Source organism: Panulirus ornatus, chromosome 59, assembly GCF_036320965.1.
Source record: "Panulirus ornatus isolate Po-2019 chromosome 59, ASM3632096v1, whole genome shotgun sequence".
NCBI classification, from domain to species: Eukaryota; Metazoa; Arthropoda; class Malacostraca; order Decapoda; family Palinuridae; genus Panulirus; species Panulirus ornatus.
The window spans coordinates 6,988,727-7,014,859 of record NC_092282.1 but is presented as its reverse complement, the minus strand read 5'-3'; the positions used below and the strand labels follow the sequence as shown (position 1 = coordinate 7,014,859).

The 26,133-nt window shown below is 36.4% G+C and overlaps 1 protein-coding gene across 2 annotated transcripts in view; it reads right to left on the bottom strand.

Moving 5' to 3' along the window:
* Window positions 1–14,251: 14,251 nt before the first annotated feature.
* The window catches only part of scf (Calumenin scf), a 28,540-nt gene continuing 16,658 nt past the window's right edge, over window positions 14,252–26,133 (bottom strand). For both annotated transcript variants that reach the window (XM_071696682.1, XM_071696681.1), the window contains exons 5-7: window positions 24,774–25,013; window positions 21,492–21,607; window positions 14,252–19,322 (exon numbers count right to left, since the gene is read on the bottom strand). In XM_071696682.1, coding sequence (XP_071552783.1) covers window positions 19,134–19,322; window positions 21,492–21,607; window positions 24,774–25,013 — 545 coding nt within the window. In that variant the 3' untranslated portion in view covers window positions 14,252–19,133. The remainder of the gene's footprint in view (window positions 19,323–21,491; window positions 21,608–24,773; window positions 25,014–26,133) is intronic.

The following is a 26,133-nucleotide window of genomic DNA, read 5'->3' as shown; positions in this document are numbered from 1 at the left end:
CACACAGACATATACATATATACCCATGTACATAATTCATACTTTCTGCCCTTATTCATTCCCATTGCCACCCCGCCACACATGAAATGGCGACCCCCCCTCCCCCCGCATACTTGCAAGGTAGTGCTAGGAAAAGACAACAAAGGCCACACACACACACACACACACACACACACACACACACACACACACACACACACACACACACACACACACACTCTCTCTCTCTCTCTCTCTCTCTCTCTCTCTCTCTCTCTCTCTCTCTCTCTCTCTCTCTCTCTATATATATATATATATATATATATCTATCTATCTATCTATCTATCTATCTTTATATCTATCTATATCTATCTATCTATCTATATATATATATATATATATATATATATATATATATATATATATATATATATATATAGACATATGTACACGAATATAGTGCATATGAACGCACACTTTCATAGAACACATAATACCCTCCAATAGCCAGGATTCAAACCCTTCTACCATGCAAGGGAAGGAGCCAAATAATCTTTCCTCCTCAAGTGCTCATTGATCTGTTCTGGATGCTGCCTCATTCATGTGGGAAAAGCAAATATGAATGAAATATATATATTCCTGCTTGAGGTTACAGTGCAAGTAAAAAAGTAACCTTTGGTGATGCTGTATCTTTGGGAGCACAGTCTAATCAAAGAACTCACTCCAAGGGTCTTCATTACCCCTGCTACTGGAAGTAGCACATCCTTGGGCTGCAGGAGTCTTTTGGAGGATCTTGGGTAATGTCAAAACATGTCTTAGAATTTGCCTTAGGGATAATTATTAATCAGTAAATAATTGTATGTAAATAGAGAATGTATCATTAGGATGATAACAGTAATATATGATATATTAATGATAATGATGTGTGGGAAGTAAAGTTTATATGAACATTTTTGTTATGTAATTAGTTGTATCAATTCTTTGGCAAACCTGATTAATTTTTTTTCATGTGATTTGTTTGTGTATTTGCAGCGTATATGTCAGTGTGTGTGTGTGTGTGTGTGTGTAGGCCTTTTCTGTGAATTTGGCAACAGCATTCTCTTTTCTGGATTCAATGCTGGGTGGCACATGCAAACTCTCCCAAATACTGTAGGAATGACACATATTAACTTCATTTATGTTCCTCATTTTGTATTTATAGATATTTTGATAAATCACTTTAGGTGTTATGGATAGGTTATGTCAAAGAAAAAAGAAAGGCAGGTTTGAAAATAATGATAATAAAATTGATTTTAACATTGGCTAATTATGGCTCTCTAGCCAATCAAGGGACTGTACACAAGAACTTGAGGCTTGACCTAAGCATGAAATGCTGTATTCCTGTTATGTACTTGTGTATGTTAAAGCTGCTGTTGTTCTTTATCTCTTTACTTTTTCTTCTTGCCACATCTAACATTTTTCACATGTACCAAAATCAGTGATCTTGAAATTTACTTGAACTGACACTGCAGTGTATTTTAAAGGCATCAACTAAACCGACATCTTGATTTTTCAAGATAATCATGAGTGGAGGTTTGATCCTGTCAGATTTCATTTTTTTCATCCATTTTACTTATTTTTAAGCATACCTCTGTATTTAATATGACTTTTTTGTAGAGCTATGGGTAAAATAATTTATATACCTTGAAATTGTCTCATGATTTCTCATGCCTGATGAGAATATGAATGAGTTATCATTACCTTGGTCTGGAGAAGTAGTTTATGGAGACCCGTGAGAGTGGGTCCATCAGTTCTAGTCGTGGAGTGCGGATATAGGTGCCGTACTCCTTTCATTCCATTTCTTCATCATTCCCAATCACTGTCTTTTGCATCAATATTATTACATATTCACATGTGCTGTACATGTTTTCATGCTTTACTTATTGTTTAAAGTTTATCACATTTTGAAGGAGTTTGATTTGTAACTTTTCCCTTTACATAAGGAGATTAACTGTAGGGCATCACTTATCATTTAATTATATTGATTATGATAGATATTGTTTTGATTATGTTGTAGACTTATATATGTTTTATGTTTCAGTTGCTTGTCTTTATTCTTTTGTTAGATATATGTTGACTCTCCCGCTTCTAGTAATCAGTGCAAGACATGACTTTTCTGAAAGGGTGTCAGTATTTCTATAGTAAATGTGTGTGAATGATTGTGTGTGTATACTGGATGGAGTTTTACCTTACATTCATGAGGACTCACACCATCACTTAATCTCTCTTTCCTAAAAGACTTTGTTGATTTTCTTCACATTTTTCACTTCCTCAGCTTTTACACTCTCTCATTATTGCATAGTTGTAGAGGTACTTCCTCACATCTATTCTGACTTTTTCTTGCTCTGTCTATTAGTTATTTGGTTCTTCCCAGTCTTCTAGAACTGTAATTTGTTGACACTAATAGATCTGTTAAGGTGTTTAAAAGTTGTAATCATGTCTCATTTTACTGCATTCTTCCAAATGTTATAAGTTTTTGACAGCTGACCTATCTCAATACTGTGTCACACCACTAGAATTGAATGTGGAGCATTATGTCATTACCCCCTGCATCTGTCTGTAAATGCATACACTCCTGTTAATACAATACTTCAAGATTGAAACTTCATACTAACACCATAGGCACCCCAGTGGAGGTGACAAGCTTGGATATAGGGTCTTGTAGTTGCATAAATTTGCACATTGATTAGTTTTTTTTTTCCCCCCCAAAGTGCTGTGATTCGGGGGTGCTGAATGATGGGAAGTTCAAATGTATTTCATATATATCACTTTTTTTTTTTTTGGCAACTGTACAAGTGCCTCTTGTTTCAGGTACAGTCTCTGTTGCCGTCCATTGGATCCTATTCAGCACATCTGTATGGATCAGTAAGTAGGGTGACCAAACTGGTGCTGCGTACTCTAATTTGGGTCTATGTTTTGTAAATATTTTTAAGCATCTCTTTTGCCTATGTACCTGAAGGCTGTTCTGATAATCACAAGTTCATTGTTTACTTCCTTGAAAATTCCTCTTTTGTGGTCGTTTGTTAAGAGACTGGGTACTGCATCAACCTGTAACCCTGTCTTATAGGAGGATGCATGATTGCATCCATACAAGAAGATAATTTATAGTTCAGCATATCTCTACCTCTTTCCATTTGGTTAGGTGCATTGTGTCAACCAAGTATTCTGCACCACTCTTGGAGAGTGTCTTAATAGGTGTCATAGTCTTGAATTGATATTTTCCTTATAGGTTGGTAATATGTGCTATCATATTCAGGTATGATTGTATCCTTTTGGTAAATCATTTACAATGATCAGGGGAAGCAGCAGCTGTAGTATTTACCCTTAATAGAAATTCACTTATGGCAGTGTCACTTGTTCCCTATCATTTAGGTGATTTCTCATCCACCAAAGGAGTGCCCCTTTAATGCCTGACTGGAAACTTTTTTTTTTTGTCTTCTCCCAGATCCTTATCGGAAGCTGTCAGATGCCTTCTGCAAGTCCAAAAGTGTAATCCACCCTTCCATGGGTTTTAGCTGGGCAACTGGTCACTGTCATAGATGTCAAGGTTTCTAATACAAGATCTCTCTCTCTGAATCATTTCCTCACACATTTACTTCCTGATTATCTTTTCCATGAGTTTAAAGAGTATTTTTGTGAATCTGTATTTAAGATTTCAAAAGTTTATTCTGATGGTTTTATACTTAACTACATTTTTTAATGATTTGGCCCTATAGTGCTGATTCCTCTTGAGGCGAGTACTTGAAGCACCTCATGTGGCTTGTCTGGTGTTTTTGCACACTCTGTGAATGTGATGGAAAGGATACCATTAGATCCATTTTCTCCCTAAGAATGTAGGTCCTTCATAAGCTATTTTATATCTTGCATAATAATCCCATTACTTTCCTTGTTCTCTTCGTATCCCATCTTAGAATTGGAAATTGTATGCCTTTGACTGTACATGCATTTGTAACAGCAATTGGTTCCTCACACAAATCTTGTGCATTACATTAGCAGTGTGCACTCGATTCCTTCAAATTGTTTTTTACCAGTACCATGCTCCTGATAAATTTATGGAGTAGTTTTAAGATTTTCTTTTACCTTTTACACTATGCATCTTTTGAAATCCCACTGCTCTTTCTTCTGTGTTTTGTATGCTATCTGGCTGTTGTGCCATCTATATTTCCTCTGTAGATCATTCCTTCTTGCCTTGGCCATTTGACTTGCAGTGAACCTCATTATTTTTCTGTTCCCTTTTCTCCTTCTGCCACCATTGGTACTTATCTTTTGGCTCCCTTATTTTCAGCTTTATAGAACACTTTCACATTCTGATGTTAGAATTATGGTTATTTTCCTTGAGTACTTTGTACTCTATAACTTTCCCCATTTATATCTTGTTTTGACGTCTAGGCTCCTCTTTGATTCCTGTATTTCTTTACTAACCACATATCAAAACTCAGGCACAGTATGATTACTTTTCCAAAGAGTTGCCATAGATGGTGCTTTCAGTAAACAGTCTCTTGTAAATGGGTGTGAGATTCAGTTTTGATGGCTTAACTGCCTCACCAGTCTTGGTTTAGGAAGAATGTATGCCTCCAGATCTTACTTGCCTTCTGTAAATCCAGGTCTTTCCAATTGATTTCCATCGTATTCAGATCCTCCATTATGGAAATTAGACCTTCTTTAGTGTCAGATATTTAAACTTGTTAAACATATCTACTCAAGGGGTTGTTTAGTTTTAGATTTTTAGGGTGAATTTTTCACTTAATTTTCCATTTTACACTGCCCGCAGCTACCATCATGCATCCAACAGTAACTCTAGAAACTGTTGGTAATTCTTTAGTATAAGGACTGGATAATGCCTCCTGCTCTACTTTCTTTTTCTTTTATTGTTACTGTGTATCTTTCAGCAGATACTGTTGTAAGCCTACTTCTCTTTTTAGCTTTAATCTCAACAGTTTTCATAATATCAGGATGATCTCCCATATGCAATCCATAAGTCCCATTTAAGCCTTATGCTCCTAAACCATATACACTAATGTGAACTGCAGTACTTTCATTCATATTCACTTGGTGGTTGATTTTCCTGATTTTTCAGTTGGATTATTTCTTGTTTCTCTGCTTTTGTTATTAGCATGTGTGTAATTACCTATTTGAACAGTATGAGGAGAGTGTTATTAGCCATGGGGTCCCCGTCTCTTGAACTTGCATATGAAGACTTTTTGCCATTGGGCAGAGCTAATAATGTATAATTGTTTGTTTTGTATTCAGTTGTGTGTGCTTGCATGCATTTATGTTTGTGTGTGTGTTTGATTGCCTATATGGGGCCACATCTCTGAATATTTTTTATTATCATACAGTTGTTTAAACTTTTTATATTGTCTCCACTGTTTCTTCTCTTACCTTCTTCCATGCATCCTCCTTTTTGCTTCTCTGAAAGGATACTCTCATTTCTAATTTGTTTCTTGCTGTTACCTGTCTTTGATCTTTCTTTGAAAATTGTAAAGAATTTTTGTTCATTTTTGACATAATCAGTTTCATTCAGAAACTGGAAAGTTGTGATTATCCTGTCTTTCCTCTCTTTCTCACTGTTGACAAATTCATGGCAATTCTCCTCTCACTCTAACTGAGCTCCCCAAATTCAGGTATCATCTTCATTGCTGTGTGTGTGTGTGTGAGAGTGATTACCCATATCAGCAAATGTTTTTGCAGTAGAGGGAAGTAGAACGTGGTCTCTATATGTTAACATTTTGTACCTTCACCATCCTTTTTTGTTTTTTAACCTTATGTTTTTACTGTTTTTAATGAGCTTGTTCTGTTCAGTTTCCACTTTATCACTGTAAAAGTGTTTCTTGCTTAGTTTAGTTTCTTGTTATGCCTTTAAGTGTAACAGGATATGTTAAGCTATCGTACAGATACCATCCCAGTGTCATATTTTTTTCTCCTGATTTAGTGTCATTGCCAAAAAAATGCAGCTGATATGTGGTTATATTTATGAAGCCTTTTCTTATAATTGGCCATGTATTACTTTGTTGTTTTTGAAACAGAATACACTATCTATTAGAGAATGCTGAAAAGCAGAAAATATAAGGAAGGTTTCCGTATTGGTTTGTCCATGGTAAAGTTTAAATTTACATTGTTTCTTTCATGGTAATTCAAGTTGAGTACAGTAAATCATGAGGTACCCTGGAGTTGTATTCAGTTAGTGATCTTTGTTGTGATTTGTACACACAGGTTCATTAATATTGATAAACAGACCGCTGGAAATAATGTTTTCATTGATTTTCTTTTTTCTCACTCTTGAAAAGGATTTACTTTGCACTTCTCTTAAGAATTAAGATTTCATATGAGATGCCTCCAGTCTATTGTAATAATAGATAAGAAGAAAAGGTTTTATGCTTAAAGAGCATCAGCATCCATATCATTTTCCCATGAAATGCTTATGTACTTTGATAATTCATCAGCAAATCACTGTTGCCCTAGAATTCCTGCACTTTTGTAAAGAGCAAATAAGCATGAAATTACAGCTCTCTGTGATATTAGTATTTTGACCATGGTATGTGGGAGCTCATCATATATTTAAAGGTAAACAGAACATAGGTGCTTATTGTCTGGGAGAATACTACATCACTGCATAGATTAAAACCTATCAGGTAACTTCTGTTGAACCATTCTCCATTCTGTGGGATGGCTACTTCATAGGCATGATTTCATTTCACTCTCGTGCCTTGACATTGATCATGCCATAGCCAGTAATGCACTGATAGCTCTACTCACCTTCAAGTTCAAACCATTGTACTTTACTTTGTAAGTACTTTTTATGAGCTATAGGGTAAAGATTATCCCTCAAAACCAGTGTAAGGTAAAATACCTCATTGTCATGGTGTTCCTGTCATTCATTGGGGTTGTTTTAGTAATGCAATCATTTTAGCTTTATGGAAAAAGTGAAAGTACGAGATCACAGAAATCAGTTAAAGAATTTCCTCATTATTCCTGAAGGAAAGCTTTGGTAGATGACTGAGTTTCAATGCCAATACAGAATTTTGGATTATAACCCTTAAATGTCAAATGTTGCAGTTATGTATATCTGAATTTTCTCATATATCTCTCTGTATGACCTACTAGTACAAAACTTCCATTCCAGAAGGTATCTTTACATGAACGTCTTAAAATGGGAGTGTTGCATTTTAGGTCACTGGCTTATTTTATGGCATTTCAGATTAATGTTTTTTTAACTTGCTAAATTTCAACAAATGGATTGGCTAGGGTTTATTGTATTTCTTGACTAAAATTTCTATTTGGGACTATTCTAAGATAAGATTTACTATGCAATACAGCTGGTCAGAATTATCTATACTTTTTATGATGTTCTTGAATATTTTGATACATCCAAGATTTTAAGATCCTCCAGTAATTCCCTATGATTTTTTGCCAACTAAGGCATTAATCATTCTGTAGTTAGTTTATCACGTGGCAAATGTATTTTTTCCAAATAGAAATTCGATATTACACATGATCATCAAGAGGGTATTCATTGCACTCACAGTTAAAACACAGTAAATAAACCCTTAAAGTATCCACCCACAAGACTTGTTAAAATTAAAGTAAAATATTTAATGTTTGAGAGATTTACCACAGGCACTGAGTCAGTTACAGAGAGGAAATAACAGCTGATACATATTTATGATAGTCATCACATGAAATACAGGGCAGAATCAGTAATATAAGGATGAAAGATGCCCAAGGGTTACAGGAAGGAAAAAGTCAGGATTTAAATAAACTAGACTTAATCTGAATTTCTCTGACTCAATGTAGCAAGAAATCACCAAATCACTGTCTAATGTGTGGTTACTAGGTATAAACATTGCATTCATATTGTAGATAGGCATTAGGTTTTTTTATATTTTCAAGTATTTTAATAATTGTAGAGCATATATGATATATGTATGGAAACCTGAATAATTTCTTGTGGAACTGGGTACCATCTAGGCAATTATTTTGAATTATATTAATGTTGATAAGGACACAGTGTTGTTGGGTTCCTGTAATATTGTTTAACAGATAAAAGGTAAACATTCAGTTACTGTCTGGATGTCATTGTAAACCATTTTTATGCAGTAGCGGGATGTTTAATATCAAATACTACATAATGGTGCCAAATTTTTTTGGTTTTCTCAGTTGTGGAGACCAGTTTGGTCTTTTAGGAAACTGTGATGATGAGCAAATGATCTGGGTATGGTTTAGGATACCAGACAGTGTTGTGTTTCTTACTGTGTGCAGAACATATCTTTGCCCTATAGTGTGAAGGTTATTTTCATTTGTTTATTACTGTCTTTGTTGGATAGGCCAATTGTAAAACAAAAAGGTAATTATATAAATCCATGATAAACATTTACTCAAGTGAAACATTATTCGTCTTGTTATTGTAACATGTCAGAGGTTTGTCCGGGGACTATTTGACAACTGAATTTTTGCATGTGCTTGTGTGCATTGAGTTGAATCTGTAATCAGTATGTCCAAGTTTTACCTCTACTATAATCAAAGTTTCTGATATTTATTATCCAGTCATCGTGGATAGCTGTAATATTTAGAAAATTTGATATTTCATATTAACATCTGTGATCCATTTTCTCACATACTCAACCCTCAATTTTCCAATGTAATTATGCAGATCAGTATAGTAGTATGATTTATCACAATTGGAGGATGAAGTAAATGTGATTAAACAAGTGGATACTTTGTATGATTATGGGATATATTAAGATAAGAAGGAATTTAGGTGTCTCCAATGGTAAAGTTTTTGAAATAGTGCATTGCTTAGTTTTCACAAAAATTTACAAAGAAAAATCAGGGCAAATCAACTGATTATAAATTGTATGAGATTCTTCGGTGGTTTGTCCTTTGATCTACATGCAAAGTAGTAATACATAAACAATTCTGTGTTATGTGCACATGTATAAACTTTTGCAGGGGACAACCCACAACTATAAGTGTGCACAGCAGTAGGAAACTTTGATGGCTCGACCTACACTAGTTTTTATCCATTCATAATAATTCTAATGCATTGTTTTGAAAATGTAAAAAGAAATGCACTTCAAAAATCAAAATAAGTTTGTAATTCAGGTGAGAACTATATTCATTTTTATTTTAAATTGCATGCAACTTGGACATATATGCTGTACATGCTGACTTGTGTATTGCATTTCTGCAGTATCTGTGAGTATATGGTACTGCCACACATAACTTACAGAGTATTGAGGAATATTTCAATAGAAACTCTGTGGTGAATATCATTTTCACACTGCTAATAGTAGTATACATACAAACTTGTAAAATATACTTTTCTCAACTTTGGTAGATATGACCATGATGCACAAGAACATTTTAAGAAAGCTAGAAGCTTAACTAAAATTATCAATGTATCTATAGTTATTACTCTGAGCAAATAAGTAATAATATCAAGAAGTTAAACATAAAAAATAACAGTGTGGATAATAGATTTAAAATCTTTTGAAAATTTGTGTTTTGAATTACATTGGTTGCTTAAGGGTTGAGTCTATTCCTGAGGTTTACAGTGAATGATTATGCATTGTATTCTCTAGGTACTGAAAATAAGTTTATCATTTCTTGTTGGATCACTATAAATTTAGCACAAGTTGAACGAGTTCAGATTATACATCAGAATGACATATCCAGTTATAGTTGATCTGCACCTAGCCAACAAACCTTGTGTTTTTATCATTCAAATCTTTAAAAAAGGTTGTATTATGCATGTGCTGGGTGTTTTTATCAGATATTTTATCTTTAGTTTTAAATTTATTTAGATCTAAACTTATGGAGTATATATATATATATATATTTTTTTATTTGGTTATGATATTTGCCATGTAGATTTGCTGGTGGTATTTGCGTCTCCCCTCCCTTTCATTTCGTTACTTCTCCATTTTTGCATAATTTCTTCATACTTCCACCCACTATATTTCATCCTTCCTCACCCCACCACCCTCCCAAGATGGAGTGGTCTTGTGCCTTCATCAAAGAATCCACAGTGTCTCATATGGTCTGTAAAAGTTTTGGTCCAGTTACTGTAGTGATTTTATATTCTACCTTAAAGTTTGAGACCACATAGGGCAGTGAATCATTGGTCTTGTAATGGAAAGCATTAGTACTTGTGGAAAATGCATGTGATATAAAGTAATTCTGAGCCCTAATGCAGTATTAGATTTTGACTGATATTCCATCGTTTTATTCATATCACCTTGGTACAGCTGTACTAGTTAAGGCATTGAGCCACATCCTTCTTTTATATATTGTGATAGATTTGGCAACAAAGTGTCCCGACGATTAGCTACTCTCTCATTGATGAGATAGAAACAGCAACATGTAGCATGTTTTCAACTGTTTAAGATGGCACCAATTTTAAATGTTTTGTACCAAGCAGTAACTAATAATGTCCTGTAATAATTTTGCTTATGGTTATTTTAATGGCATTATGTCCTTTGCTTAGACTGGTACATACAGAAACAAATTCTGAGCATTAGAAATTAAATGGAAGCATCAGAGAGCTAAATGACTGTAAATTACAGTACTATTTTTTTTTTTATATATATATATATATAGATATAAAAGTACAACCATTTACACTAAGCTGAAGACTCTGATGATCATTAGCCAGATCCTGCCTCCATGCTTTGTTAAGAGATTTCCGTCTGTTTCACAATAACATTTATCCGATGGCCACGTGTACATAGTACTGTTTACTCTTGTTTTATCATTGTGGCAGTTATGGCCTTCAGAGTTAGTGGAAGTATTCTTTCCCAAGTGGCATTATCATTTCAGCATACTGTTATGTGGTAAGTACATTTAAGAAATGAAAAGTAACTTTAGCCCTATTTTGATTGGGAAATGGGGCCAGTTTCACGCATGACATTGCCCAAGCTTAAAATTACAATGCATATTTACATTAGTTTTTAATTCATGCCCCCAATTTCTCTGCTGGCTGCAGTTTCAAATGTGGAAGTTCTCTTTCTGTAATTGGCTCGGGCATTGTCTAAATTGTGTGAAGAGGTGCACAAATTTGTGGTAATGGCTGGGAGCTCTTGCTTCCCAGGGTGGCATGGAGGGCCACCAAGACTACAGATCCAAGAGAACTGTCTTTCAATCTTGCTAATTGTAAAACCATATTAAATCATAATAGATGTAAAGGAATTATGGTAACTATATCCCAGGACTCAAAAGCCATACTGACATATAGTGCTGTATAATGGAGAATTCTTCTCTTTTAAACTTGAGGAATGTACTTGCAGGAAGCATGATTGAAACACATGTCTTGAGGTAATTCATTCCACCTCACTCATTTCAAAGCGTTTCTTATGCTCACTCAACATGTAAATACTTTAAAGAGTCTATTTAAACTATAAATCTGTGATTTTATTATCTTCAAGAGTCAAAATATATAAATATATCAAAGCCATTATATTATATTCATATCCTTTTGAAAAAATATGTTTAGAACAACTCTTCTGTAATCAAATAAAAAATCCTGAATGAAAATGACGCTTCAGACGAGGTCATTTGCTTCATTACTAAAGTATGTACATATGTAAAGTATTTTGAAATTATGGGTATTTGAGTGCTGTTGAATTCTTAAATTACCTCTAACTGTGTACTTTGTTATTATAATAAGTAAACTCAAAGTTATATAGAAATCTTGAGATTTGTGAACTTATGAATGTATGAGTAAATTTCACTGGTGAAAAGAGGTAATGATAGTGGTGAAAGGGTAAAGTAATCTTTTAAGCTTGAAGGGATTAATTATACGGATGAGCTTGACTAAAATGTATGTTAATGTATTAATGTAGAGCACATGTTGCTAGGGAAATTTTGAATTTCACTAGGTTTTAAAAGATTCATCCAAATAAGAGAACTTGGAATAAATTGTTCATGAAAATTTTGTTGGTAAATCCATTAGGTAAATTTCACAATAAATTATGCATACAATCTTGTACTTCATATGCAATTTTATATCTTGCTTCTCTTGCCATAGCAAGGTAGCAGTAGGAGCAAGCTATTCTGTTGCATGTGTGCACTCCCTAGCTTTCATGTATAATGTATCAAAACCAGAGCCTGTTATTCATAGCCAAGACCCAAAGACTGTTGCATATGACTATTGACTAGCTCATATGTCTTGGTCCTGCTCATTGACAGCATGTCACCTTCCCTTAAGCCACAATGATCCAATTTATTGTCTCTGTACACACCTCCCACCCTCCTGAATGTTCACACTCAAAATCCTTTCACTCCATCCTTCCATGTCATCCTTGGTCTTCCTCAAAACCACGTCTTACACATTGGTCTTTTTAGTTTTTCTTTACTCATCCTCTCCATATGTATGAACCATTTTTACACACACTGGTTAGTGATCTCATATATATTCTGCCTAATCCCATACCTCTTGTTTTAGATGTGTAATCATTTTTTAGATGTGTAGCCTACCTTACACCACAAATTGTCCTCTGGCATTTCATTTATATGTCAAGTATGTTTCATTCTTTTCCATCCAGGACCTAAGATTCTTGTCCATATAACAGTAATTGAACTACTTTACCTTTACAAATTCTCGTCTTTGCCTTAAAAGATACTTACCTCTCTTTCCATCCACTGCTCAATGAATTTAGTACCATAGCTCATCTCCCTCCCTTTGACTCACTTCAGCTTCTACTGTTTCATCCACTGCCAGGTATCTAAAGCACTTTATTTCTTCCAGGTCCTCTCTATCCACACTTACTCTCAAACCATCCTGCCATGTCTCCTTGCTGCACCTTATTACCTTACTTTTGTCCAGGTTCACTTCATACTCCTGAGTTGACCAAGTCATTTTCAAACCAACTGATTCACGTACCATGCCCCTTTCCACCATCACAATAGATCTGCCCCTTGCATTCAGTCCTCACCTACCTACACAGAGAACCACACATACTCCATTTTTGCCCTTTTCTTCCGCCATGTATTAGCAAAGTAGTGCCAGGAAGAAAAATGGCCTCATTCACATGCATCTACTCTTTAGTTCATGTATAATATTTAAAAAACAGCCATCCTATCAACAATCAGGCCCCTCAGGCATTTCCATGGTTTCTCTTGACTGCTTCATGTGTCGTGGTTCACCCCATTGACAGCACGTCATCCAATGTAAACCAAATCATTTCATATTGCTCTATTTGTTGTATTCCCTGCACACCTTGCATCTTCCTCCCTGTTCAAAACAGGAGCCTCCAAAGCATCTTTCACTCATCCTACCACCTCTCCATGAATACCTTTTCCTTTGTTCCTTCCACTTATGACATGTATGCTTCCTTTCCTCACTCAACTTATCCATATGTCCAAACCATTTCAATACATCTTCATCAGCTCTTTCATACATACTTGTTACCACCACACCTCTCTCTTACCCTGTTGTTCTTGTTTAGTCAGTGCTCCACAGTGTATTGAATAACTTAACATTAAACCCTATACATTTGTAGCACCTCTGACAGGGCTTTGTCAATATATTGAAATGTATTGAAATGGTCCATACATCTGTCATATACAAAAATCTTGTAATTGTTACTAGTAACAGGAAGTCCAATTCATTTGCAGCTCCTGTGCTTAATGAGATTTAAGGCTTACATCAAAATGCCTCTGTGGTTTGACTGGGTGACCAAAGAATACTTATGTGACAGACATTGGTGTTTTTGCATCATATATTGTAATGATAACATTTAAACAAACACCTCCAAATGAGGAGTGGGGTTAGTGCATTTTCCTTTTGTTTATGATGCAAAGCTTAATGTCCTCTGATAACACAAGGCAACAAAATACTTGTGGGAAGTTTGTCCCATTATCAGATCCTTGAGTTTTAAATACTTGATTTGTCTAATAAAGGAAATTTATGCCAAAAGAGCAAGTCTGTTGATATGAAATTGCACAATCATATTACTATTGTCTTGAAACAGAATACAGCATTCTTAAGCTGTCACATGTCACAACAAAAAATTTTGAATACCATACATTGCATAACTTATATGTATTTCCATTTAATGTGTATATATAAGCATGACATGCATCATAATGTAGATTGAAGGGTAACAAATTTTAAACAAAAAAAATTATCAGACTGAAGGAATCCTTCAGACATTTTTTCAACATATACTTTTGTATGTGGCTATGGTTAGCTGATTTACTACCTAAAAATACATAAGGTTTTTTGGGAAAAAAATTGAGTTACTTCTTTATTACAAAATATTACAAAGAATGAGAATTTACAAAAAATGTAGATGTATAACAACATACAAGCAAGTACAGGCTACTATCCATATCTGATAGCAAACACCTTTGCCTACTTGTTATTTAAATAATATGAAGTTCTCCCTGAACTAAAATTCCAAAGGCAAATGAGATAATACATTTCAAATGGTTTATAAAAAAAGGTATCAATTTTCCTAATAGAATTTAAACATTATTACTCTTAAGATCTGTCTGCTCTCACTTTGCTTAAATCTGTGAGGTATAACCTCTTTTATACTAGTCGGGAAAACAAAAGTCTGGTTCAAGTTATACAGTATAAGCCTGTTAACAATAGTTACTGCAGTATACATAACATGATTAAATGTAAAGCTGCAATACTGGAAAACCCAGATATAATGTATAGAACAGGTAAAGATAATACCTGTGATGAGCACCATAATCTGAAAAGACATATCTTCTGCAGAGAACATGGATTTTTTTTCAGTTTCTGTAAAAATAAAAGTAATAAAACATCTCACAGTATCACAGCAACATTAATAAAATTAATCCAGATGTTTGGTCCAACATTTATAAAGCCAATATGTAATCAGTAATCAAATGGCCCTAGCTTATACCTGACTTGGGAATGGAAAACCACATTGTCTTCAGGAATTCAAAATATTGAAAAATGAACTCGAACAAATAAAAAATGGTTTGTGATTCAAGGTAGTACATCTACCCCCATGGAAGCGGACACCCTACCCTTGCAAGGCTGGAGGCCTATTCGGCAAAATTTTTCCCCAAGGAGGTGCTTCCTCATGTGCACTTGATCGATGTCAATGTTAACAGACATTTATTTTAAATTCATATCAAGTTAGTCCTAAATATGAAAAAAGTGAAAAGAAAAAAAAAATCATAGCTTATCTTTATACCTCCATGTTCCACTCTGCATAAAACTTTCACAGTAAAATTTTGTTTGCTACCATAAGCCAAATCTGTAATTCCAAATCCCTCTTTGACTACTAAAATGAGTATAAAGGTACAGACTTGCCTACCTCTTTTTATCAGAAAAGTAAGACTGTAAAGCAAGTGAGAAGTCACCTTCAGTTATGATGTATTCAGCAGCTGGAAAGGGATACTGAACAGCTCCCCTGTGGACCTTTTTGATACAAGTCCATTTCCCAGCTCCTGCATGGAGCACAGCTCTGAACCTCATAAACAAAGCCCCGGGTTGAATGAAACTAAACAACCTGAACACCATTATGGGCTTCCTCCAGCTTCAAGGCTGCACTCCAAAGAGGAATTTGGAAATGATGGATTCCTTTGGACAACAATAGTCTTCAATGAGACTGTACAGTACTTTTTCCCATCCATATAACAAAAACCTCGATGATGCAACCACTTGCAGGTTTATGCTCTGGACATCACCCACTCACTACAAACACATTCAACATTCCTAAGAACCTTCACCTTAATACTCAATGCCCCTGCACTCTATGTACGTAGCACAACACTGTATGACCTGTAGATGTGGCCAGCTTCGTGAGTGCTAAAGAACCTTATAGGATAGAAGGGACTTCTGGGGCAGATATATATATATATATATATATATATATATATATATATATATTATTTCATATTTATTCATTATGCTTAATTGCTGTTTCCTGCATCAGTAAGGTAGTGCTAAGAAACAAAGAATGGCCCAGCCACTCGTACACACATATATACACATAAATGCCCAAACATGCACATATACATATCAACATATATACATACTCATATATATATATTTACACACAAACACATACATATTCATACTTGCTTGCCTTCATCCATTCCTGGCCCTACCCTGCCCCATAGGAAACAGTATCGCTCCCCCTGCTTTAGCGAGGTAGCGCCAGGAAACAGACAAAAAAGGCCACATTCGTTCACACTCGGTCTCTAGCTGTCATGTGTAATGCACAGGGGAGAAAGAATACTGCCCATGTATTCCCTGCATGTGTAGAAGACAACTAAGAGGGCCGGGAGAGGGTGGCTGAAAATCCTCCCTTCCAGTGTTACTTTCCCCCTTATCTGTTCTTTCTTTTGGAAAATTATAAACGGGAGGGGAGGATTTCCAGTCCCCTGCTTCCTCTCCTTTTAGTTGCCTTCTACGACATGCAAGGAATACATGGGAAGCTTTCTTTCTTCTCTATCTCAAGGGATACACAGAGCATCAGATTGGGGAAGAGCAGTGTGGTTTCAGAAGTGGTAGAGGATGTGTGGATCAGGTGTTTGCTTTGAAGAATGTATGTGAGAAATACTTAGAAAAGCAAATGGATTTGTATGTAGCATTTATGGACCTGGAGAAGGCATATGATAGAGTGGATAGAGATGCTCTGTGGAAGGTATTAAGAATATATGGCGTGGGAGGCAAGTTGTTAGAAGCAGTGAAAAGTTTTTATCGAGGATGTAAGGCATGTGTACGTGAAGGAAGAGAGGAAAGTGATTGGTTCTCAGTGAATGTAGCTTTGCGGCAGGGGTGTGTGATGTCTCCATGGTTGTTTAATTTGTTTATGGATGGGGTTGTTAGGGAGGTGAATGCAAGAGTTTTGGAAAGAGGGGCAAATATGAAGTCTGTTGTGGATGAGAGAGCTTGGGAAGTGAGTCAGTTGTTGTTCGCTGATGATACAGTGCTGGTGGCTGATTCATGTGAGAAACTGCAGAAGCTGGTGACTGAGTTTGGTAAAGTTTGTGAAAGAAGAAAGTTAAGAGTAAATGTGAATAAGAGCAAGGTTATATTAGGTACAGTAGGGTGGAGGGTCAAGTCAATTGGGAGGTAAGTTTGAATGGAGAAAAACTGGAGGAAGTAAAGTGTTTTAGATATCTGGGAGTGGATCTGGCAGCGGATGGAACCATGGAAGCGGAAGTGGATCATAGGGTGGGGGAGGGGGCGAAAATCCTGGGAGCCTTGAAGAATGTGTGGAAGTCGAGAACACTATCTCGGAAAGCAAAAATGGGTATGTTTGAAGGAATAGTAGTTCCAACAATGTTGTATGGTTGCGAGGCGTGGGCTATGGATAGAGTTGTGCGCAAGAGGATGGATGTGCTGGAAATGAGATGTTTGAGGACAATGTGTGGTGTGAGGTGGTTTGATTGAGTAAGTAACGTAAGGGTAAGAGAGATGTGTGGAAATAAAAAGAGCGTGGTTGAGAGAGCAGAAGAGGGTGTTTTGAAATGGTTTGGGCACATGGAGAGAATGAGTGAGGAAAGATTGACCAAGAGGATATATGTGTCGGAGGTGGAGGGAACGAGGAGAAGTGGGAGACCAAATTGGAGGTGGAAAGATGGAATGAAAAAGATTTTGTGTGATCGGGGCCTGAACATGCAGGAGGGTGAAAGGAGGGCAAGGAATAGAGTGAATTGGATCGATGTGGTATACCAGGGTTGACGTGCTGTCAATAGATTGAATCAGGGCATGTGAAGCGTCTGGGGTAAACCATGGAAAGCTGTGTAGGTATGTATATTTGCGTGTGTGGACGTATGTATATACATGTGTATGGGGGTGGGTTGGGCCATTTCTTTCGTCTGTTTCCTTGCGCTACCTCGCAAACGCGGGAGACAGTGACAAAGCAAAAAAAAAAAAAAAAATTATGTACATGTGTATATATGTATATGTCTGTGTGTATATATATGTATACACTGAGATGTATAGGTATGTATATTTGCGTGTGTGGACGTGTATGTATATACATGTGTATGTGGGTGGGTTGGGCCATTCTTTCGTCTGTTTCCTTGCACTACCTTGCTAACGCGGGAGACAGTGACAAAGCAAAATAATAATAATAATAATAATATATATATATATATATATATATATATATATATATATATGTTCATTATTTCCTGCCAGAGTGAGGTAGCATCCAAAACATGACTGAACCTTATATGATAAACGATCCTCATTCATCTGTTCTACCTCAAAATGCTGGACACAGTGAACAAGCATGAAAAAAGGGGTTTTACATCCAAACTGTCAAAAGCCTGGTAAACTTGTACACAAGAATCATTAGATTTGTAAAGATGATTGATTATAAGACTGAGAGGTAGACAAGTCTGAAACAGCTTAAGAATTATATGGCTCACTTCCTAGAAAGGTAAAATGTCACACTGCAAGATGGCCAGTATCTCGGTATAATTACTCAGTATAGCAGAACATGCGTCTGATTTTATCATCTAAGTAATGGCAAATGGATTTTAATACAATAAATCTGAATTCTTGTGAGTAATTATAGAAATATTCCTACCATCTTATATATATTAGGCATTACACAGCATTTTTTGTGGTTATGTATTTGTGACAAAGTTTCACAATGCAACTTTGGTAACTACATTTATGTGAACATATCTCCCCGAGAAACCGTCAAAACTGCAGATAAAAAACGCCATAAATTTTCTAATTACTAACACTTCTATCTTGATCACATGGGGAAAAATACCACATATCATCCATATGATAAACAATATGGTGCTAACAAAATTAGTAGCTAGAGAACTATGTTAATCTTTGTCTTAATTATTTGGTATATACAAAAATATATCCTGCTGTTATTTTAACTGTTGAAAAATGGCTGTAAATTCTCTCAAGATTTATGTGCCAAAAATTCATACTGAAAAGGCATACCTGTACTATAATTTAAAAATTTAATTCACAGAAAGGAATTACAAAACTTTCATGAAGACCATGAAAAAAGTTAAGAGAGTTTATGAGCATAAGCTCAAAACATTTGCTGGAGTATAGCATGACAAAATTTACAAGCTATAAACCACCTAAAGCTGTCCCAGAATTAATCTAGCCATATGGATCAGTAGAAAATATACCCTATTAATACTTAAAATTCATCATGTCTGACTAATGCCTCCCCAAAGTCTGTTGCTTGAGAGCCTACAAAGACATCATACTTGTTTAGGATCTCCTCTTTAGTAAGCATCCTATCATCATCACTGTCTGCTTCATAAATAAGATGTTTGGCCTCTGCATCAGCATGGTTGTAATCTGGTGGAATGATCCAGCCTTTTACCTGCACAAAAGAAAAAAATGAGGATAAAAAACTTCATTGAAATTCTTTTGTGGCTTTTCCTAAAATTCACATATGAATAAATTTACTACATCATGCAGATTAAAAAATCAGTACTCTAAGAAAAGAAATTTATTAACTTAGTTTATCCAAGAACTGCACTTAAGCTTGTGCAGAACCCCCAACATAACTTTGTAGCTACACAATTTTTCCCTTAAGTGCCATCTACTACATGTCATTCAATGATCAAAAGCAAAAACTGGATCACTTGCCGGAAGTATGTAGACTACACATTTTATACATACATTTAATAATCAGAAGTGGTAGAGGATTGCATGGATCAGGTGTTTGCTTTGAAGAATGTATGCGAGAAATACTTAGAAAAACAAATGGATTTGTATGTAGCATTTATGGATCTGAAGAAGGCATATGATAAAGTTGATAGAGATGCTCTGTGGAAGGTATTAAGACTATATCGTGAGGGAGGCAAGTTGCTAGAAGCAGTGAAAACTTTTTATCGAGGATGTAAAGCATGTGTACGAGTAGGAAGAGAGGAAAGTGATTGATTCCCAGTGAATGTCAGTTTATGGCAGGGGTGTGCGATGTCTCCATGGTTGTTTAATTTGTTTATGGATGGGATGACTAGGGAGGTGAATACAAGAGTTTTGGATAGAGGGGCAAGTATGCAGTCTGTTGTGGATGAGAGGGCTTGGGAAGGGTATCAGTTGTTGTTCGCTAATGATACAGCGCTGGTGACTGATTTGGGTGAGAAACTGCGTAACGTTGTGACTGAGTTTGGTAAAGTGTGTGAAAGAAGAAAGCCGAGAGTAAATATGAATAAGAGCAAGGTTATTAGGTTCAGTAGGATTGAGGGACTAGTCAATTGGGAGGTGAGTTTGAATGGAGAGAGACTGGAGGTAGTGAAGTGTTTTAAATATCTGGGAGTGTATTTAGCTGCAGATGGAACCATGAAAGCGGAAGTGAGTCACGGAGTGGGGAAGGGGGCGAAGGTTCTGGGAGCATTGAAGAATGTGTGAAAGGCAAGAACGTTATCTCGGAGAGCAAAAATGGATATGTTTGAAGGAATAGTGGTTCCAACAATGTCATATGGTTGTGAGGCATGGGCTATAGATAGGGTTGTGCGGAGGAGGGTGGATGTGTTGGAAATGAGATGTTTGAGGACAATATATGGTGTGAGGTGGTTTGATCGAGTAATTAATGAAAGGGTAAGAGAGATGTGTGGTAACAGAGTATGGTTGAGAGAGCAGAAGAAGGTGTATTGAAATGGTTTGGTCACATGGAGAGAATGAGTGAGGAAAGATTGACAAAGAAGACATATGTGTCAGAGGTGGAGAGAACAAGAAGTGGGAGACTAAATTGGAGGGAGTTCCAGTTGGAAGAGGCATCAGAGATATGACATAGTTAAGCCACAATCATGGCTTAGAGCACTCTACAGTGTAGCATCATGATCTTGGCTCACATCAATGAAAGGGTTAAAGTACACACTGCTTGAGCTTTGTCATGAAGAAACTGAAGGATCTTCAAATGACTCATTTCGTGTGATAAAACTGCTTTCAACAATTCAAGCTCACTGGCTGGCACTATTCCATCTACATCTTAATTTCATCTGAAACGGCCATCTCAAGATCTCTGTGCCACTTTATGAGATTCCACTGTTCATCTTTTTTGGATGAGTACAGGAAGCCAAACCTCCTGTAATGTTCCTTTAGTTCCTCAATTTTTCCTCCTTTACACATGTAACATCAATCATACTGTGAAAGAAGTTGAGTCACAAATCTCTGGATCATCCACAAGTTCATCTTGCTTTCATAACCAAACCGTTTTTTCTCCCCAATGACTTAAGACCAGGTGAAATCTAACTTGAGGGGAGGAGGAAGCTCTTAAGCAATGAACAAAGCACATCTAAAACTAGAATCCTTATAATCCTCAGCCACTGATGTGTTTTTTGTATTGTTCAAAAGCAACTTTCGATAGCACTACCTCTGTTCTACAAGACTTTTCTGATAATGATGACAGTTAAATATCATGCCAAAACAATAGTAATGATAGACCTGTAATCCCTTAAATGCTAAGATTTGTAGTTTATTGCAAATGGTCAATCCTAGATAAGAAATGTAATGTTAGTCATCAGTAATACTTTGTCTTACCCACCTCATCCTCATCAAGATATCCATCTCCATTCTTGTCTCTGTACTCGCGAAACTGTTCACGTTCATTGCTTACCCATGCTGGCTCAAACTCATCACCAGCACCACGGTACATATCACCTGGCAAAACATGATGTATAACTTTACAGTCCCATACTTTTTTTTTTTTTTTTTTTTTTTTTTTTTTTTTTTTTTTTATACTTTGTCGCTGTCTCCCGCGTTTGCGAGGTAGCGCAAGGAAACAGACGAAAGAAATGGCCCAACCCCCCCCCATACACATGTACATACACACGTCCACACACGCAAATATACATACCTACACAGCTTTCCATGGTTTACCCCAGACGCTTCACATGCCTTGATTCAATCCACTGACAGCACGTCAACCCCTGTATACCACATCGCTCCAATTCACTCTATTCCTTGCCCTCCTTTCACCCTCCTGCATGTTCAGGCCCCGATCACACAAAATCTTTTTCACTCCATCTTTCCACCTCCAATTTGGTCTCCCTCTTCTCCTCGTTCCCTCCACCTCTGACACATATATCCTCTTGGTCAATCTTTCCTCACTCATTCTCTCCATGTGCCCAAACCATTTCAAAACACCCTCTTCTGCTCTCTCAACCACGCTCTTTTTATTTCCACACATCTCTCTTACCCTTACGTTACTTACTCGATCAAACCACCTCACACCACACATTGTCCTCAAACATCTCATTTCCAGCACATCCATCCTCCTGCGCACAACTCTATCCATAGCCCACGCCTCGCAACCATACAACATTGTTGGAACCACTATTCCTTCAAACATACCCATTTTTGCTTTCCGAGATAATGTTCTCGACTTCCACACATTTTTCAAGGCTCCCAAAATTTTCGCCCCCTCCCCCACCCTATGATCCACTTCCGCTTCCATGGTTCCATCCGCTGCCAGATCCACTCCCAGATATCTAAAACACTTCACTTCCTCCAGTTTTTCTCCATTCAAACTCACCTCCCAATTGACTTGACCCTCAACCCTACTGTACCTAATAACCTTGCTCTTATTCACATTTACTCTTAACTTTCTTCTTCCACACACTTTACCAAACTCAGTCCCATACTTAAATGAAAATATCAAAATTGAGCAAGGACAATAAAAAAACAGTATAGATACATAATGACATACAGTATAAACATGAAAGTGAAACCAGAGTGAAAGAGAAAAAATTCAGGACTGTCTTGAAAGTGAAATAGAAAATTCAAATAAACTCCAACTTTCTACATACGACATATATCATTAGCTGTCTGTCATCCTCTGAAAAGAGGTGCGAATGTGAAAAAATTCAAATTTCAAATCCACTCCAATTTTCTACATCTGATCTTTATAATCACACATATGGCATAGATCATTTGGTTTATCTTTATAATCACACATATGACATGGATCATTTGGTTTCTGTCAGCCTCTGATAAAGTAAATGATAACCTTCTATTTATGACTTCTACAACTCCAGTCTTCTTTATTTTATTTCTTCCCTTACTTAAACTTCCAAAGCTTTTCTTCCTCCTGCAAATGTGAAAATTAGATACTTTTTAGCACTATACAATCATTTCCAATAAAACCAAAAATCACTATCTCAACACTTTTTCCAAAATAAAAGTTGATATGGTTGCCTATGCGAGCACTATATTCCATTTTGTTTTGACATACCTACTGTATAATCCAATTCATCTTTTTGTGGGGAGCATGAACTGTTTACTCCAATGAATAATGAACAATGTTTGAGGCACCTTACTCAAGAAATGCCCACTGTTGATAAGTAACAGAAGTAATACACTGATATTCACCACTAATAACCTTATAATCTAAGCAATATATACTGAAGTACTTCACGGAGTTAAGACTGGGATTTACTAAGTCTTTCTATCGAGCTAATAAAGTTAACCTCACATTTCTGACACTGAAATTTTCTTTACCTGCTCTACCTCCACTCTCAATAAAAAACATGTAAATGAATGTTACACCTAGGAACACTTGTAAAATTAAGATTAACAAAATTAGCCCACTGATAATGACCAGGAAAACAGTGAGGCCAAGCCAGGTGTCCTGTACCACTCCAATGGGTGTGAAGACCAAGTCTCTTCATGCATTTTTGAAAGCTGGTCTGAGAGAAAACAGTAATATAATCCAATATAATGAGTTAGATGGCAACAGTAGTGTCAAGAGAACACGTCTTTCACAAGAAAGCAATGGAGCCAGGTGTGATACTCTCAGAGATGGTACTAAATACAAAAAGCAATGTTCTATTGAATATCCTTTGAGGAAATAAATTGCTGGACATCCTTTCATTTGCAATGTACTGCTGAACATCCTTCAGACTACCATACTGAAAGATGTCAAGATATGGTTTAGTATCCAACATTGCTCAACCTGAATTCCCTCTTAACATTTTACCAAGATCTAGCATCAATGACATTGGTTGAAGATGATTAACAAAATTTTCTAAGATGTTGAGAAATATCGAAAAACTCTTCGATAAAATTCTGTTAAACCTGGCCATGAACTAGACAAGTTACATCGAAGCTAACTGGACATTCCTGAATAATAAAACAATACAATCTACTCCAAAATAATACCATTAACTCTTTAAATCTTGTCACCTTACAGCATACATCTGACTGAGTCCTAACCACATACGTCAACCAACCTGAATTTTCCCACCAGCTTTTGAAGGAACCAATGGATAGAGGCATACATAGTTGCCAGATGTCAAATGTAACTCTAGCATGCAGAAATATCCATAATGATCATTTATCCGCAGAAAACTATAAGGGAACAATTTGAATGCACACAACCCACCTACATACACATGTATATACATACACGTCCACACACGCAAATACACATACCTATACATCTCAATGTACACATGTATATACACACACAGACATATACATATATACACATGTACATAATTCATAGTCTGCCCTTATTTATTCCCATCGCCATGATGATGATGATGATGATGATGATAACCAAGTATCATACTTGAGGAAGACTTACAGTAAAGCAGGATTATGCAACTGGACATGGTACATACAGTGAACTGAAATGGCCAAGGTGCAGCAAGATTTAAATGCAATAGGTCATGCTAAGGTCAAAATGATTATGACACTTTAAATGACTTTGTGGCTTATATGATCTAAAATATAAATACTACTAACATTCATTAGGATGGGAGAGAAGTTTTACAATGTGGTCAGTGATGGAAAGGTTAAATTCAAATACAATTATAGGACTTACCAATATATTCTTCTAATGAAATTTTCCCATCTTTATCCTTATCAATATCTTCCATCGTTTCAGTTACTACAATGGATTGCATATGTTCAGCTTCTTCTGGATGGAGGAAGTCTGTGAATTCTTTTATTGAGAGAGCTTCATCATCATCTTCATCTGCCAAATGCCACCTTCTCTCATCTCGCTTCACCATTTCAGCATATGTCATCCCCTCCTCATCTTCGAGCTCTGATGGATCCATATCTGGTTTGAAATAACATTAATGTGAAAAATGTCATAGTTGTGAGCTGGCTATTTCAAGTAATTTTCAATACTACAGAAGAACTAATTTTTTTAATACCATGTGGTATGACTAAATGGAATGAAAAAATGAAATGAGGGGGGTGTATGAGACATCTGGTATGGCAGGCATTACAAAGGGAGTGGTAGAGAAGGGAGTGGTAGAGTAAATGAAACATAATACTTTGAGGTGCAATGGACATGTGGAAAGAATGCAAGATGGGGCGTTTACAAGGAGAGTGCATGATAGTACGACTAAAGGGTTTGTGTGAGAGGAAGAACACCCTGTGAAATTGGTAAACAGAGTGGAAGAGTACTGGAGATGGTGCAAAAATGTGTGGAATGGTGTATGCGAGGATGGCATGTAAGGACAGAGATAAGTGAAGACTTTTGCAGTGGCCAGCTGCATGAGGGGAGTTCCTGGAGGAATTGGGCATCAAAGATATAGACAGACTGTGTAAAACTTCGGAGTTATGCAACATTACAGCTATTCCATACGCACAAAATATAGTGCTAAGTACAGTAAATATTTTGTATGTTAAAAAAAAAAAGGTAAGTTGTAGCTGGTAGGCAGGCATATTACCAGTACTAACCACCTGGGTATCAGGGGTGTTAGTGATGACAGTGTAGCAAGCCAGCACTTTAATGAGTAACAAGTTGTATTCCTCTGACCCAGGTAGCTGTCTTTTCTTTCTGCCTCACACAGAGGTGGACTACTGTCATTCTTTCTATAAACATACAATCTCTCCTTGTCACACATAACACCTGACAACACTTAACTCACACTGCTCATTCTTTTTAACTCTAGATTTTCCAATAGAAAGTGCTATGTGCTAACCCATCCTTATGGCAAAATGGTAGGAGCAATAGATATTAGTAATAGGAAGGAACATTAGGTAAGAACTTTCGGTAGAAGTAGTACGTAGGAACATAAAGCAGGAGCATTAGGTAGGGGTAGTCAGTAAGAACATTAGGCTGGGGCATTAGGTAGAGGTAGTCAGCAGGAACTTTAGGTAGGAGCCTTTGCAAACACTGTGCTAGACTTGTCCTCTTCCAGTGGCCTGTTAAGGGGGAGGCATTAAAG